The sequence below is a fragment of the Aspergillus affinis genome (genome assembly GCF_023601865.1).
Source record: "Aspergillus affinis strain CMG 70 chromosome Unknown NODE_12_length_464043_cov_86_772839, whole genome shotgun sequence".
In the NCBI taxonomy this organism is placed as follows: Eukaryota; Fungi; Ascomycota; class Eurotiomycetes; order Eurotiales; family Aspergillaceae; genus Aspergillus; species Aspergillus affinis.
Window position 1 is genome coordinate 92,084 of NW_026515793.1, and position 17,119 is coordinate 109,202.

Below are 17,119 nucleotides of genomic sequence, written 5' to 3' on the forward strand. Positions count from 1 at the left end.
TAAAGAAGGGGAGCGGGGACATTTGAATTTCCCAGCCCATGCTCCCAATCCGCAGAGGATTATTAATGAAAGGCTGAAAGTCGATATAAACATTCACTTAATATAATAAGGACCTCTCTTATCGTAAAAGTTACGTGGCAATCTAAGAAGAGAGTAAGAAAAATGTTCAGGAACGGGAAAATAAAACTTAATAGATAAAAATCAACATTTTTACAATCAGTAACGGTATAAGGTATCACAGATCCAATCAAGCGGTGTCCAAGCAAACTTTCTCCTTAGCGTATGCGCGGTAGCGGTGGAGAATATCGGTGGCTTCAAGCCCTTCGGAGTTCGTGTCCATGGTGTAATGGACCGCCAGGCCTTTCCCATCAATTATCATTTGATTTGTGTCACGGATCTCCCCTGCTGCCTGCAACGGTCGACCCTTGGCGCGCTCCTGTTCCTGAAGGAGGTTCTTTTCCTGCGCCCGGAAACATAAAAAGCTCTGACTGACGGCCTCGCTAGGATTCTTCCACATGGGGAACTTGTAACGATACAGGTCGCCTGCCTCGAGGTGATGTAGAAAAGAATAATGCTGTTGGGCATGGACACTCCAGTGATCCAATCCAGGTCCGTTGTCTGTGTAAACGGAGGTACTGATAGGCGTCCGGTCCGCATTGTTATCACTTGAGAGAAGCCAGCGGTGGTTATCAGAGGGTGGTACGAAGTCTTTCAAGACACTGAAGTTTGTGGGGCCTTCCCATTGGGGGAGTCTCGAAACACGCCAATCTCGGGACAGAGACGTTGCTGAAGCCTCGGGCGTCAGTTCTGGAAGATAGGGCAGAGCGACACCGGAGTGACTGTGAAGCGCCTGTAGAGCTGCCGCGTTGATGACATTCGCCGAGACTACGGTTGAGTCCGGGTTGTCCAATGTGGTTTTGACCACCGTAGGGATGGTCTGATCTTCCAAAAAAACCATATCGCCATCGATCCAGATATACAGAACTTCTTTGCCCTGATGCGTCGATACCAAGCCATCGCCAGGGTTCCAAATCGTGTATAAGGGCGTCTCATCGGCAATTGATGTAAGCCATTCTAGGCTGTCGGAGATGTTGGTCTGAGGGACGAAGATTACTTGATCAAGCAATCCATGGTGGTAGGCCATATTTCTCTGGAGGAATCATTAGGACTTGGGTAACTCGGGCAGGCCAAGGAATCTCACCTGCAAGTAGCATTCCAATATATCCGTACGCTCATGGTAATGAACAGGGACCAGAGCAATGATATCCACGTCCTTGGGTTTTTGGAACTGTCTCGAGCCCCGCGAAAACGCATAGAATGGAGGTAGGGCAGTCCCCCGGAACAAGACGGGGAGGCCCAGTTCCAGAAGAGAGGGCCGAGAGAAGCAAACTCCGACGAAGATTGCGATCATACAGAGGTAGCCAATCGCGCACCAAATCAGCACGGAGGCCCAGGAGCGGTATCCCGAGCCCTCTTCATCCAGCGATTCGACGTGATGGCAGCGCTCAAGGTAGCCCATGGTTGATGGAATTGCATGGTCAACTTCGGTCGCCAAACAGGCACTACCGGGCTACATAGGTCCAGCTCTTATATTTCCAGGCTTTCTCATCCGCTTTCGTTGTCGTGTTTAGCTTGGGAGCATAAGAATTGGCCGGAACCGGCGATGTTCTGAGGAATGTAAACCCTTGGGGAGCACCCACCGGCGAAAGGCGGTGGTTTCGTCGATGGGTGGTCTGCAGCGATCAGGCATTTTGAGTGGGAAGATATAGAGATGAAGCAATTTTTTTAATTACCTTATTACCTTTAGATATAAGGTACCTCCCTAGGTATACGGAGAAGAGTAGGTATCTTGCTTAAAACAGTCAACGTCGTTCGCTCTACGCATTCTTTTCCTACCACCCTCGGGTAGTTCTGCCGTCTCTTTTTTTCCTTTCTAAATGCATCCAAAGAGTTTATTCAATTGCGTCCTGAGGACGGACTTCTGGGAAACAAGGTTCTAGAATATTTATCAACGCATACTTCACAACGGTTGAGTCAAGATAGCCAATATGAAAAGCAGCAGGCCGTGATATTAACTGGCTTGGGCGGGCTTGAGTTGATGGGAGACGCGTCTATTCATCAGATCCTGCACAGTGGCTTTCAACGACATAGGGAGTATGTTGGGCTTTGACGATTCAATTAGCACACATCCCGTCTGTCCCCAGGGGGGCATGTGGTAACAACTTACATCGTGTTGCAATAATTCTTGAAGAAGTATAATCGCATTGTCCCGGTCTTTGGTCAATTGCACTTCTTCGATTTCGTCGCTCGAGGGCTTGCCTAGAGTCTCCTCTATTATTGAGAATAGGTCCATTTTCTGCAGGCAATCTCCGGCAGCAACGGAGCCCTGATTGCTGGATGCCATCAATGCTAGAGCAAACCAACCCTCGCTTCTGACGACGGGCCACTGCGACTGGACAATCATGCCCCCAACAGGAAGCGCCACCTCCTCATGCATCGTGAAGAGCCGTGCAAGAAGGGACTCGGCTAATTCATCTTGTGCACGAGCCTTGGGTACAAGGGTGCGGCATATCGAAGCGACGAGGCGCCCGGTTTCTGTTTTGATGGGAACAGAGTCCGTTTTCTTGAATAGCGAAAGGAGTAGGGACAGATATGTTCTGTCCTGATCTGCTGAGGATGTCTCCAGCAAAAGCGTTATATTCTCGATCGACGAGATAACCAATTGTCTTGCAATACTTGTTGCAGCGAACTGAACCTGGGGAACGGTCTCGTAGTTCCATAAGCGGGAAATCACAGGTACGATTCCCGCGGCGCCCAAATGCAGTCTATTGTTACCTGCTATTGCCAGGTTTTTCAAGAACCCTAGCGCTGAGTGTAGAACGGCTCCTCTAGCTTCGCCCTTCAGAATCGATATCAACTCTTCATGTATCTTCAGCTTTTCAACCATGAGCTGACAAACGCCATCCGAGCGCGCTAGGTTTCCCAGCATAACACAAGAGCATATTTGAAGCTGCTCATCAGTGCTTGACAACCAAGATTTCAAGGAAAGCGATAAATCAGAATCAATGGGGTATACTTCTGCGAACAATGGTGAGTCAGATACCTCTGACAAGGTCTGATTGATCTTCAGCTGCAATTGAGCTAGCACTTGAGCGTCATCCGCAGAAGCGCCTGTTCCCAAAGATACAGCTCGAGTGAGAACAGACAAAACCGTCGATACCAAGCGCCTTGATATGCAAATGTCCTGGAATCGTTTGTTGTCCAACATACTCATAAGACAGTTGGTGATGCAGGAAAAATGGGCGACGGTAGCAGTGAATTCTTCGTTGAGTGCAAGCTCTATCATAAGCAAGAGGGTTCCATCAGGGCACACTTCCATGGCTTTTTCTAGGTAAAAAGGTCAGACTGAATCCTGAATTACAGGCGAGAACCATTTTACCTTGCTCAGCACTTAACTCTATGAGTTCGTAAGCGAAATCAAGCAAGGAAAGGTTTTCTTTGAGCGCCCCGTCCTTGACTAGTCGTAAAAGTATATAAACTATCTTGTTCGCAGCTAGCTGAGACTGCGCAGGCTCTGGACTCAGTTAGTCATAATTCTGAATTCGGGAAGATGGGTATTCACCAAAATCCATGCATAGATTATATATAACAGGTAGCACAACTTTTATGAGCTCTGGTTTAAGCAAATGCTGGAGAATCGCAGCAGTGTAATTGCCTTTCACAACGATGGTTCTGTTTTCATCTATTCAACGTCAGTATCTTCTGATCCCCTGTTCTTCTCCTTCTACGATCTTCGTTTTCGATGTGTTTGAAGGGGGCGAACAACCGGGGAAGGTGTGAAAATACCAGTATCTGCACAGCAGTTTCCAATTAATCGCAAGCAATGTAACAGAAGAACAACATCCGCATCTTCCTTTGAAGAAACACGTTCAAGAAAAAAGTCCAAGATTCCAGCCTGTCCAAAAGGGAGTCGCCACAATGCTGCTTTCCGGTTAGACAATCGTAATTCAAATCCAATTGTAATTTGACATACGGTTTCTACTGCCATTCGCGAACGCCTCAGCAGCCTGTTCCATATAATGCGAGCTGCTGTTCAACAGCTTGTATAATATCTCGTTCACTTCTCCAAAGGGAGGGTCAACTCGCTGGAACGAGGGGTGGACGTCGCCGGAGGACAAATCCTGGGTGCAGTTTGCCGCCTCGAGAATTTCCTGCAGAGACTTGAACAAAGCCTCTTGCTCCTCGAGGGGTAGCGACACATGGTGTAGAGAGGAATCTGCAGGTGCCGACGGGTACAGCTCGGGGATGAGTTCATGCAAAGGCGGACACTCCAACTCCTTACATTGCGGGGCCACCGCAGTCAACGGGTTGGTTTCACTGTCATGTCGGTTTAAGGAACCTTCGGCGGAAGTCATTTCCTCGCAGCACAGCTCTGCCAACAGATAAGATGTAAAAAGGCTCAACTCCAAATTTTCGGCCGACAGCGGACGTCCTGATACTAAGATAAGAGTAGAGGATATCCTTATTATTGGTGGCTAACTTGGTCAATACCACTCGGTCCACTCAGAGCTGCAGGTACAGATATATATATATACCTAAAAGTATGTATAACGGCCAATCGCGTTGGATGAAATATGGTTCTTTTGAAGAGTATCAGCAGACGATCGACGGTCCTTGGGAGTAGACCAGGATGCGAGGGGTATATGTTGACCCACGAGCTATGCAGGAGTTGGCAGGACACCCGGCGTGCGGAGTATTGAATAGTCAAAAGAAGCTAAGTTGATATTCTACGGACCAACAAAGTCGGGGCGGCAAAATCAGGTACGGCCGGACTAAACAGGCGGTCAGTATCAGGCGGTCAAGATGGACGAAGAATACCCGGGAATTCAGGCATCAAATATACACGACCCGTTGAACCTGGCCTCAAGGATGACACTCTTCCATCATTCGACCTTCTAGAGCCCTTCGTCCCTCCTTGCCTGCCCCCCCACCCACCACTCCTTTGGGCTTCTGTGCACTTCTACCCTTCATCATCTTAGCCTGCTTATTTTGCATCTCCATTCTTACCTTGTTCCTCCCGGTAGTTGTTGCGGAAACCGCCAACTAGCTATTCATCATGACGCGCGCCCAGCAGACCCTCTCGGTGCTCCTGCTCGTCTCTTCCGTGAGTCTTCATGACCACAAACCCCCATCTCTTGCGTTAGCTGACCTAGGCGCCTCTCTTTCCCCGCAACAGCTCTATATGGTCTTATACGTGGGCCTCGTCCCCTTGAACGAAACCGTCCAGAAAGAAGTCATTCCTGTGGTCCGTCTGCCAACATACCCTTTTTCTTTTCATCTCTGACCTTCCCGGCCCAGCTTCCATTCTACGCCCTGATATCCTTTGGATGCTACTTGCTGGGTCGATTGGGACTAGCCATCCTGACCTTCAATGACGTCCCGGAGGCCCACAAGGAGCTGCAAAAGGAGATCGAGCAAGCCAAAGCCGAACTGCGCACGCAAAATGTCGATGTTGATTAGTCTGCTCTCTGTAATTGTATGATACACGTTGAGACCATAACCCGTGGGGTGAATATATTTTCACGCATGTTTCCTGGAGTCTGAACTCCTTGCGCATTGCTAAGTGATGCTGCTTAATCAAATCTCATACACCTAACTGACTGAGATGAGAAATCATTCGCACGGGCCTTTGGGGGGACATTCAATGTGTTGCATATATCTGTATATCTTGTTCTAAGGCCACACCCACATATTGCCGGTCTGCCACTAATATACCCCATGTGGAATGAGACAAGAAAATACTAAACAGAAAATCGTGACCAAGTAATTGCAAACCAAGACATGATCTGTCCAAGCAAAGCGCGCGTTTTCTGAGTGAAGCCAAGCTATTTCTTTTATCTATATGTTATCACCAAAGACAAGAGAGAAAGAAAAAACACCATTTGTTTGTGAAGTAGTATGCCCCAGTACAGCTCCGTTGAAAAGAAAAAAAAAGCCAAAATTGGAATAAAGAAAAGGGAAATATGTGCAAAGCAATTAGAAGAAATGTGGGTGAGCGTAGTTAGGGCTCCAAAAACTTGTGATTCTAGCAAGGCGATAGAGGGAGAAGTAGATTGATTTAACCAAGGACATCTCTAGCGATTTAAATAATCGGGTTTTGCTCAGCCAATCGGTCATGTTCGTCAATGTCCCTAACAAAAAGAAAAAGAAGTTAGCTGACCGGGATCATACGAATGTTCATGTTAGATTAATCACATACTTAGCCTCCCATGGGTAGCAGATCCAAACATCGTCGGTTGTAACTGCGGCATGATACCGATGCGATTCCATCATGTCAGTGGGGAGCACGCCCTTCTTTGACTTGTTCTTGTTCTACTGGATGTTAGTGGCAAGCTGACAAGCGCGGAAGACAGGAACATACGTGAAGAACAAAAACGAAGAAGTTTGTCTTTTCGCCCTCTCTCCCAAGCTGCTTCTGGGCCAGTTCCACATCTTTTTGGAGCTCGCGAACAGCGTATTCTAGTGTCGTCCGGGTATCATCAACTTCGTCGACGATGAGAATGTTTTTGCCAATGAGGTTTGCCATTTCCAGAGAGCTGAGGTCAAGCCATTGGGTTCGAGTAACCTTGGTTCCAGGAACTTCTTCTGGGTCGCCGCGACCGAGGTCCTCATAGAGCGATAAACCGATGGCCTGAATCGGGATGTTGGGCTCGCCAGCTTGTTTGAGGAAGGACCTAGTGGGAGGCGAAGATGACAAGTCAGTTCTTCTGCAGAACAGAGAAAAAGAGCGGCTGGTCTTGATCAAGCGGCATACCGCAAAATACGAGCCGGGACGTAACCACCGCCACCAATAGCGATCATGAGGTTAGGGTGAAAGGTATTCAGAATCTGATCGGCAGATGTTTGGCACAGTTTGTGCACCTGCAAGATTAATGATATCAGCAATTTTATTCCAAGCGAATCAAGCGCCATCGCATGTTAGGAGTCCTCGCCAGTAGTTGGCGAGGTTTGGGAGCTGCCTGCATGCGGCTTGAAGCGCATGCAGGAACCGTCATTGGCAAAATATGCTTCTAAGGCGTCAGGATTGGGAGGGGGTTCAAATAGGTGAACGGACCTGATTATAGGTGACGTAAAACTTTTGCGTCATGTTGGCTGCTAACAGATAAATTGAGCAGGGATTGTGAGAGAGAGAGAAAATAGTATGGTGATATCTTGGTCTTTCTTGGTCTTGAATTGTAGAAGAGGAATATGTCTAGAAAAAAAGTTTCCAATTCTAGAAGGTGGTGAACGTTCGGAGGACAATCGAACGTTAGATCTAACAGATAAACTGGCACACGAGGGGTAGTCGAAAGAAGAAATTTGGAAGGGGAAAAAAAATTCCAGTCACACAAGTTAAGGTTGTAGCCCACCAGTGCCACACAGCATAATTTGTATGATAAGATACATCCCACCTTCCGCACTCTGTAGGAACACACACCCTGGTCTAACCGCATAGAGTTTGGAATGGGGAAGTAAGGGCCTATCGGATATGACAATGCATTTGGATCTAGACTACTACAAGTATAGGCTCGCTTGGTATACTACCAACTACAGTTAATTTACTGCAAGAGAACCATGGAAGGTGCATACATCCCTACCCTTAGGTATCCATGAAAGTATGTATATACAGTACAGTACCTGATAGTATTGTAAGATATGGTCGATCCGTGCCAGCCATACCTACCTTACTATATGTACAGTATAATGTACCTACCTGCCTGGGTAGGTGCCCAGGTAAGATCTAGGTAAGCTAGACGTCCCGTACTGTATCTGACAATATCAATACCTCAGGCACCCAGACATGACTCTATCTACAGCGAAGAATCCCTGCAATATTAAGTAATTCTTTGTCTATTTACCACCTTTTGTCTTAGCTATCTTGAATTGAATTATCAACCAAAGATACACCGTGCAAGATACACAACCTGCAGTGTCAACCACTCTAGCGACTATGTCAAGATAGACACCTTGACACCTTAACTTACATAAGATGACGGGAGACCCGCAATCACAAGAGCCGCCGCCTACCCGAGGCATCGAGTACATCCAGATACAAAGGCATGTACTGTACTCTGTACCTACAGAATATTTTCTTCCGTTTAACTAGACACCCGGCACTGCTCACTTGTTCAAGTTACGGTCTAAACCAATATTGTCTGCCATGGCACCCATAGAAGATCAAAGAAAATCGGTATTAATTACAGGGTAAGTCTGCGCTGGAGTTCTGTAGTACCAACCCTATACAAGCATGCGACCTCTCGCGCTTTGCAGCAAATGTCGTTATTTTGAATTCTGCTAACATTGACCTTCACTACATAGTTGCTCACCAGGAGGCATTGGAAATTCGCTTGCACGAGAGTTTCATCGTAATGGGTTGCGCGTGTTCGCATCAGCCCGCGATGCAAAATCACTCGAAGATCTATCAGCTCTCGGCATAGAGACCTTGAGCCTCATCGTGGATGATGAGAACAGCGTCAAGGCATGCTATTCTGAAGTAGAGAAGAGGCTCGCGGATAAGGGACTGGATTATTTGGTCAACAACGCGTAAGTTATCATTGCGGTTTAGGGGCAGAAAAAGATAAGAGCAGAAAAGAAAAAGCCACTCACTCTCCTGGTGAATATACTATGTAGCGGGCGAAGTAAGTTGGCATATGCATCCTGACCCTCACCAACCCGACAGAAGTCTGATTGGCTATAGATTATACCGTCCCGGCAATGGAAGCAGACCTTGCGGAGGCCCGAGCAACCTTTGAAACCAATTTCATCGCAGTCATCTGCATGTGCAAGGCATTCCTTCCACTCCTTATAAGATCCCAGGGCACTATCGTGCAAATTGGATCTGTTGCAGGGGTTAGTTCTCTGATATGCCCCGCGGTCTCTACGGGCTCTCGACACATTTAACGACGCTGACTTTACGCCAAATAGGTGATTCCTTACGTATTTGGCTCGGTATACAACGCCTCGAAAGCCGCTCTGCATTCATTCAGTGACTCTCTGCGTGTTGAGCTGGCGCCATTCGGGTATGTCCTTCCACCCTTCAGGTCTTGAATCTATTGAGAATTAATAGCAGCTCCGCCAGAGTACATGTCACTACGGTTATTACCGGCGGCGTACAGTCTCGCATTGCCCGCATTGAACGTACCCTAGTGCCTAATTCCCTATACGCCTCGATTGAGGACGAATACAATCGCCGCGTGATCCATAGCCAGGACGGTGCCATGCCGCACGCTAATTATGCACGGAGCGTTGTTGCACAAGTCCTGTACGGGTCCGCCCCATGGCGATGGTTCTGGCCGTGGGCAGAAGGGCGAAAAAGTTGGATTTGGGAAGGAAACAAAAGCTGGGTGGTCTGGTTGCTGACTGGAGGATGGGCATGGACTGGCCTATTCCATTACGCCATGACGAGGATGTTCAAACTAAACAAATTGAGTCGAGGTATTGGCGGCCGGTAGGTTGCATAGCTAGAATAATCGATAGAGCCTGCGCCATGTTTGTTCCTTCCAGTAAACTACTCCGTACTCCGTAGTTTACTAGTGACGGAGTACCTTTACCCGCCGTCGTTCCGTGATATTCGCGTCGTCGGGACCCGAACCCGGGTTAGTCATCCCGAATGTTCACGCTGGTTGGCTAATCAGGTGACCCTGGACGTGCCGTAATCCCAAGGCAAAAAGACAATATCATCTCGGGAAGCGCAAAAAGAAAGCTGTTCCCTCAATCTTCCCCCTTGGCAAAACGTAACCCCCCCCCCTAGGACACATCCTCTCACCAGGCTATACTGTCCTTTGAAGAGGAATACTTTTTGAAGAATCTCCACTCTTCTTTTCTTTACCCTCATCAAATCCTTCGCCATGTTCAAGCTCGCCCGCAGCAGACCCATTGCGGCAGCTCTCAGAGCCGCGACGGTAAGGCCTTATTTACAAATCGATTCCCTGAATTTCATGATTTAATAGAGCTTGCCGCTGACACTATACACCTCTACCCTTATAGGAGACTTCCGTCCCGTCCCGCCTGGGCCAGCAACAGAGAAACCTTTCGATCCACGAATATCTTTCTGCAAACCTCCTCAAGTCGGTATGGATCCCATAGGGAGGGTCGATATTTGCGCCGCGGTGTTGGCTGACAGGTTACATAGTATGGCGTTGGAATGCCCAAGGGCGAGGTTGCTCGCAGCGCAGAGGAAGCCGAAGCCGTTGCCAAGTCCCTCGGTATAACTCCATTCGTAGGATCAATCGGGTTCAAATAGCTGAGACGTATACCAGGAAACGATGACATGGTCATCAAGGCACAGGTCCTCGCCGGTGGTCGTGGTAAGGGCTCTTTTGACAACGGTCTTAAAGGTGGTGTGCGCGTCATCTATTCGTGAGTATTCTCTGTCTTCTCTGCCTCAAAATCTTCTGTTTCTAACCCGCATAAATTCCTAATAGCCCTACTGAAGCCAAGATGTTCGCTGGCCAGATGATTGGACACAAATTGATTACGAAGCAAACCGGTGCTGCTGGTCGTCTTTGCAACTCCGTGTACATTTGCGAGCGCAAGTTCGCTCGCCGCGAATTCTACCTTGCCGTTCTCATGGACCGGGGATCTCAGGCCCCTGTGATTGTTGCGTCGTCGCAGGGTGGCATGGACATTGAGGCTGTCGCCAAGGAGAACCCGGAGGCCATTATTACCACCCCCATTGATATCAATGTTGGCGTGACCGACGAGATTGCCCTCAAGATTGCCACCGAGCTGGGCTTCTCTGAGCAGTGCATCCCGGAGGCCAAGGAAACGATCCAGAAGCTGTACAAGGTTTTCATGGACAAGGATGCTACCCAGATTGAGATCAACCCTCTGTCGGAGACCTCGGATCATAAAGTCATGGCCATGGACGCTAAATTGGGCTTCGATGACAACGCGGACTTCAGACAGAAGGAGGTCTTCTCCTGGAGAGACACCACCCAGGAAGATGCCGACGAGGTCAAGGCTGCTGAGTATGCTCTTCTTTACCATTGAAATAATTTCCGATGGATGCTGACCCGACTAGGCACGGACTGAACTTCATCAAGCTCGACGGTGACATTGGATGTTTGGGTTAGTTGACGTTTACCCTTTATAGTGACAGGAATACTTATCAAATCTTTAGTCAACGGAGCCGGCCTTGCCATGGCTACCATGGACATTATCAAACTCAACGGTGGCAGCCCCGCTAACTTCCTCGATGTTGGAGGTGGTGCTACTCCGGCCGCCATCAAGTCTGCTTTCGAGCTTATTACTAGCGACCCCAAGGTGTCGGCCATCTTCGTCAACATCTTCGGTGGTATCGTCCGTTGCGATGCTATCGCTCAGGGTCTGATCAATGTTGTGCAGGATATGGGTCTCCGCACTCCCATCGTCGCACGTTTGCAAGGTACCAACATGGAGCAAGCACGTGAGCTGGTATGGAAGTCACCTTGTTCCTATATTCAAAAAAGGCAGATATACTAATGTTCCTCACGTAGATCAACGAGTCTGGTCTGAAGATCTTTTCCATCGAAGACCTCCAGAACGCTGCCGAGAAGTCTGTTCAGTTCTCGAAGGTCGTCAAGATGGCCCGTGAAATTGACGTCGGTGTTGAGTTCACTCTTGGCATCTAAGCCGGCATCTAAAACATGTCCTTGATTCCCTCTCCCTCCCTCGTGAAGCCAGTACAGATCAAGGAGACAATCAAGAAGTAGGGGAGATTGGACTTAGGGTGGCCTTGCAATCTTCATTCATCCCGCCACTTTCGCTTACTTTGTTCTTTTAATCATGGTGTCAGCGTACTCTGCTGTCAAGAAACTAGTCCGCAGACCAGGAGGGGTGCAGGAACAGAATAATAATGGCGATGGTATGGAATAAACGGAAGGTTGGAGGAAAGCTGGAGGCATTGTCATAGAGAGCATTGATGGTTCTGTATATTGTCCATTACTAGGTTTTCTTTTTATTTTTATATTGTGTGTTTGTTAATGTATTCTTTCCTCTTTTTTCTTGGATCCCCATGGAGACTCGATGTTGATACCAAAGGCAGTTGATAATAGCAAACGATAAAAGGACATCCGAGTTCAACTGAGGTTAAGGGATTTCGCCATTACGTCACTCAGTCGTTTGTTTCATTGAAAGACCACATCTTCAGCCCATTCTCATCGATCAACAGAGCATATTCATCATCTCCTCGGAGAGCAAAGCGAGTGGTATGGGAGTAAACTCGGTTGGTTGCCTCGCGCGGCAGTTGGGGGTTCATGTGTTTGGATTGCCGATGGGGGACTGTGGCGGCAGGGTTGGAGATTGCTATCTGAGGTTTTCCGTTATCATTCTTTAGATAGTAAAGAATGTTACGGTCAACTGCCGTCATACATAAAGGAAAGAAGGGTGTGTGCTCAGGATTTAAGACATGCAAGTCTACTTGATCGGTGGGTGGATCATAAGAAACGGCAACAATAGGGCACGATGCCGAAGGCTGCCCATCAGTTGCTAGGAAAGAAAAGATACCGATTCGGTCGCTGAACCTTGAGCCTTCGTCCGGGGATCCGATTTTCACATATCGGCGGTCCTCGGTGGCCGGTAGATCAAGGGTATACGATGGTAATCGTCCCGAGGGAGATCCATCAAGCAAATGTCTTACGACTCGCAGCTGACTGTCATAAGCGGGATCAGCCCAAGCAACCTGGTTGCGCGACTCAAGGTGGACCGTAGTGAGAGTTTTCGCGGCGACGTTCAAGGCCATGTAGCCCAAATATGGTGCTACAACGATCGTGCGAGCAGTGTGCGACATGAGATCCCAATGCAGGATGTAGCCTCCGTTAGACAGACTATCAGAAAAGGAAAGTGCTACGCTTGTTCCGCTGGCTACGAAGAACCCATATTGTAATGAAGGCAGGCGAAACCATGCCGACTCCTCGGAGTGAAGACCCCAGATGTGACAGTGTCTGAAAATCATGTTGGTCAGTTTGAACTTGGGGTCATGTCCAGTGCGAATGCTTCGGTCCTTACCCACGTGGACTAATGGCCGCGATGATGCGGTCTGAAAGTCGCATCCCAACGAAGAAATCCCGGTTCTGCGTGCAGTATTGTTGGGTAGCATGGGTGTACAGATTGAGGACGACAAGCGTGGTGCCTTGGTCGATCCACGCAACATGTCCTTTGCAGTAATCTAGGGTCGACACCTCCGATGTTGTCGGCAACGGCTGGTAGGTTGGACAATCAACTTTCTTGACAGGTTGCCCACGCTCCAAGAGAGTCCGGTGTCGTGCATACGCGGAGAATTTGTCCAGTGACCCGACAGCAGCGGGGTTGGTCTTGCGTCCGGCATAACGGTGAAACGCAGCGTCGCGAACTAGATCGGAAGACAGCAGCGAATACCAATTTCTAGAGACCTATCCAGACGTAAGGTCAGTTTTGAGGATTGATTGCCTGGCGGGAGGGGAGGCTGGATGTGGATACTCTTTGGAGAACATGTAATTCGGACAGACCTAAATATCCGGTAATTTGCACGGCCACCTCTACAGGCAGGGCACTTAGAATATCCTTGTGAAAGGAAATGTGGTCTAAATGGTCACGCACATCGCGCCATTCATGGAGGCGCATTTGCATCAGAATATGGCGATAGCTGGTGCAAGAACGGTTAGCATTAAACCAATAACTACTCGAGAGCGATAAGCAAGCACTTACGCGGCTCGTCGAGCAGGGGAGTCGAGGTTCTCAAACCGATTCAGAATCTCTCGAACATCCAGATCCATTTTTTAAGTGGACTGAAATTATGGTCATCATCGATCGAATGTAAGGCTGAAGGAAAGAACGAGATAAGGAGGAAGGAAGAGAGAGGGAAAAGATGGCGGTTCCATGCAGGTTCCAGACCATCCTCGTGATCCATGCCGCAGCATCTTTTGCTCGTCTTCTTTCTTTCTCTCCTTCCTCTCCTTCCTCTTCTTCCCTTCCTTTATCTTTTCTCCCTCCAGCTTCGGCTTTCTCCTCCTTTTCTTCTATTGTATTTTTATTTCCGGATTCTTACAGAGTATTGGTACGGCGTACAAAGACTCGGCCCATGGAAGAAGCAGTTCTACTATTCACAGCCCCCAACTCACCCGATCTTGACCAAGTGTTCCGTTGTACGTACTATTGCGCCTGCGGTTGTGAGGGCGATTGTCTTGCAACTCTGGTGCAGCCGAACCGATCAAATCTTCTATCGGGGAACGACCGCCTTTCCGGTCTCAGATTGAGCGACAGAGAAAATTAAATTCGAAGCCAGTGCGAGAAAGAACCAGGGGACAAAAAGGGGGGAGAAAAACAAATTGAAGCAGGAAAATCGAATGATTAATCCTCAATATTTACCACCGCAGTGAGCATCAACAGAATCAGAAGAATCAGACTCTTAAATTGGACGACGGCCTCGCGATGATTCGGAAAGCGGAGACTCTTGGGTGTTGATCAGCGCCCTCTTGGCCCAGACTCCGTGATAATCTTCCACCTTCCCACGTTCGCCTGGCATCCACGAGTGCTTTTCGATCGCGCTGCCCTCGTTTCCTATTCCCTCCGTGTCATTCATCGTCCCTCTGTTTCCAACAGAGGGAATTATCTCCAAGTGTTCCCCCACTAAATCTATATATCAGAGAAACCAGAGAAAAGGGGTGGAAAGAAGAGAAGAAAAAAAAAGAACGCAAACCGGCCTTCTCCCTCCACTCCTGCGGACCCCCGGCCGTTACCATTTCCCCCCCCCCTGTTCCGCCGCGCGAGATGAGCGGCCTCGCCGATCCCCCGTCAAGAAACACCGGGATCTCTGGTGCTACAGATGCGCCCGGCAAGACACGAAAACTTCCTGTTCTTTCCTCCTCCGTCCCTCCTTCGTCCGCTCCGTCCACGGGCGACCCGATGGAACTCACTCCACATGCTTCGGCAGCGACGGGCGCTGGTCCCCCGATCCACAGCAGCCCCGATAGTGATCGAGCAGGCGCAAACACTGCTGCTGCCTCCAATGGCTCTACTGAGGCTGGGAATGTGAATAATTATGCCACCCCAAATCAGGCTATCGGAGCTGCCGCGGCTGCTCAACAACCTAAGGTTGTGCAAACCGCCTTTATCCACAAGCTGTACAAGTACGTCCATCCAGACCGAGAGTGGAAAGAATTTTTTCTTGAGGAAGAGGGGATTGCTAATGGTACCGGACAGTATGCTAGAGGATCCCAGCATCCAACATCTGATTTCGTGGTCCAACACCAACGACAGCTTCGTCATGTCTCCTACATCCGAATTCTCAAAAGTTCTTGCGTGCGTTTTCCCCTCTAATGTCAGCAAGCCCCAGCTAGCCTCAGCTGACCGATTCGCATAGACAATATTTCAAGCACACCAACATCTCGTCCTTCGTCCGGCAACTGAACATGTATGGATTCCATAAAGGTATGTTACACCCTGGGTTGGGACCTAGACCGCTGCTAATTGTAGTGACATTTAGTGAGCGACGTCTTTCATACCGGCTCCCCTGACTCTGCCCTATGGGAATTCAAACATGGGAATGGGAATTTTAAACGTGGCGACCTCAATGGACTGCGGGAGATTAAAAGGCGAGCATCCCGGCACGCATTGATTCATCGCGACTCGTTTCCTGGTCATAAGACGGCCGTGTCTCAGCCTGGCACCCCCGCCGAGCCTGTTCCTGATGCCACCGAGGCGCGACTGATGAACCTAGAGCATTCTTTATATGACATGCATAACCGCCTGAGTCGCGCAGAGGAAGGAAATGTGGCATTGAACGCCCGATACCAGTCCATGGCGGAAAGTGTAGCCCGATGCTACCATTGGACCCATTCGATCTCACGCTTCCTGCAGGGAATGATACCTGACCGTGACGGATTGTTATATCGGGATGTGTCGAGCATGCAAACGGAGTTGGAGAAACATCTTGAAGCCGTGCGAGCACTCGAACAGCCACCCGACCCGTACCTTGCCGTTCGCCCGTCCTATATTCCCACCGTCTCGGTCGATCCGGGTCCGCCACTCTCCCCGCGCCAAATGCCCCAGGAAGATTCCCGCCGGCCTTCGATGATGGATGCGGGCAGGCATAACATGATTCGTCCCCCAGTTCCCCCACACTTGGCTGTTTCCCCCCGTCGCTATGGCTCGATCGGTGCAGGAAATTCTTCGCCAAGCTACAATAGACCTCCAGTCCCTCCTGCCATGCCACCTCAGCAGCCGATGCCTCATCCTCTTTCATCCGTGTCCTCCCCACCGGGGCCCAACCTGGCTCGGCGGCATACCTCTGCGGACATTCGGCAGCACGGCTGGCCACCACCAGGCGTGTCTCCCTTCCCGTCGACTCACCAGCCTGGGTCAGCTGCGGCACCATGGTCTCCGTCGCCGCACCGGACCCCAACATCAAGTGAGCAACAGGTTAGGGATGTTCTAGCACAGTATGAGATGGGTGCACCACGCCGTTTTCAAGAAACATCGCGCCATGCCACGCCACCTTTTAATCCAGACCACATTGTCTCGACTCCCAATGCTGATCATCATTGGTCATTGGGAGGCCCCAGGTTCCTTCGGCACGAGTCGTCCTTACCAGCAACCCGACGTTCCAGTATGGCTAGCAATGTCCACTCGTTACTGAATCCGGCCGATACCGCGGAAAGACCGGACGAAGACCAACACGCGATGGCGGATGACAGGAAACGGAAGCGACTAGAATAAATCTCAAATCCCCTATCAGATATTTCGTTCTTTTTCGTTCCCCCTTCTCAAAAACACCTCATTAATATTAATTTGAAGGACATAAAGGAAGCCCGTGATGCTAAGGAAAAGAGTGTCGCTGGCTACCAGTCATGGCGCAACATTGGGAAGAAAAACAGACGACTACATCTCTCTCTCTTTTCTCTTTCTTTTCTTTCTCCACTTACCACCATCCCCCTTCCCGCTCTCTATCTATTCGGTTTCCTTTATCTTATCGTGTGGCATATTGCATCAGGATGTAAATTGGCTGTCCTTTTGTATTTGTTCTATCTTTTCCCGGATGGGATACCTCTTGTACAATTCATCTTGGCGGTTTGGCTTTTTCATGGCCATTGGAAACCCCTTGTGCACACTTTGGGACAACGCT

The 17,119-nt window shown here is 49.2% G+C and overlaps 6 protein-coding genes across 6 annotated transcripts; 3 read left to right on the top strand and 3 right to left on the bottom strand.

The window, feature by feature from the left end:
• Positions 1-247: 247 nt before the first annotated feature.
• Positions 248-4,415, bottom strand: KD926_001436 (GTP-binding protein; the record flags this gene model as incomplete). Its single annotated transcript, XM_053096667.1, has 5 exons — positions 248-1,150; positions 1,202-1,570; positions 2,228-3,387; positions 3,440-3,574; positions 4,034-4,415. The coding sequence occupies 5 exons, from the start codon at positions 4,413-4,415 to the stop codon at positions 248-250; spliced, it is 2,949 nt and encodes a 982-aa protein (XP_052959187.1).
• Positions 4,416-5,116: 701 nt separating this feature from the next.
• KD926_001437 (dolichol-phosphate mannosyltransferase subunit 3) lies at positions 5,117-5,520 on the top strand (the record flags this gene model as incomplete). Its single annotated transcript, XM_053096668.1, has 2 exons — positions 5,117-5,305; positions 5,359-5,520. 2 exons carry the CDS (start codon positions 5,117-5,119, stop codon positions 5,518-5,520), a joined length of 351 nt encoding a protein of 116 aa, XP_052959188.1.
• A 622-nt stretch (positions 5,521-6,142) lies between these two features.
• On the bottom strand, positions 6,143-7,147 carry KD926_001438 (xanthine phosphoribosyltransferase; the record flags this gene model as incomplete). Its single annotated transcript, XM_053096669.1, has 5 exons — positions 6,143-6,191; positions 6,260-6,372; positions 6,422-6,734; positions 6,815-6,921; positions 7,115-7,147. The coding sequence occupies 5 exons, from the start codon at positions 7,145-7,147 to the stop codon at positions 6,143-6,145; spliced, it is 615 nt and encodes a 204-aa protein (XP_052959189.1).
• A 1,053-nt stretch (positions 7,148-8,200) lies between these two features.
• Positions 8,201-11,651, top strand: KD926_001439 (Succinyl-CoA synthetase beta subunit; the record flags this gene model as incomplete). Its single annotated transcript, XM_053096670.1, has 14 exons — positions 8,201-8,244; positions 8,359-8,583; positions 8,671-8,678; positions 8,738-8,889; positions 8,965-9,059; positions 9,107-9,487; positions 9,845-9,941; positions 10,027-10,110; positions 10,172-10,244; positions 10,299-10,398; positions 10,464-11,009; positions 11,063-11,109; positions 11,162-11,454; positions 11,517-11,651. The coding sequence occupies 14 exons, from the start codon at positions 8,201-8,203 to the stop codon at positions 11,649-11,651; spliced, it is 2,280 nt and encodes a 759-aa protein (XP_052959190.1).
• Positions 11,652-12,133: 482 nt separating this feature from the next.
• Positions 12,134-13,772, bottom strand: KD926_001440 (F-box domain protein; the record flags this gene model as incomplete). Its single annotated transcript, XM_053096671.1, has 4 exons — positions 12,134-12,962; positions 13,027-13,369; positions 13,506-13,642; positions 13,705-13,772. The coding sequence occupies 4 exons, from the start codon at positions 13,770-13,772 to the stop codon at positions 12,134-12,136; spliced, it is 1,377 nt and encodes a 458-aa protein (XP_052959191.1).
• Positions 13,773-14,766: 994 nt separating this feature from the next.
• Positions 14,767-16,713, top strand: KD926_001441 (HSF-type DNA-binding domain protein; the record flags this gene model as incomplete). Its single annotated transcript, XM_053096672.1, has 4 exons — positions 14,767-15,125; positions 15,199-15,297; positions 15,359-15,426; positions 15,482-16,713. The coding sequence occupies 4 exons, from the start codon at positions 14,767-14,769 to the stop codon at positions 16,711-16,713; spliced, it is 1,758 nt and encodes a 585-aa protein (XP_052959192.1).
• Between the last annotated feature and the right edge of the window lie 406 nt (positions 16,714-17,119).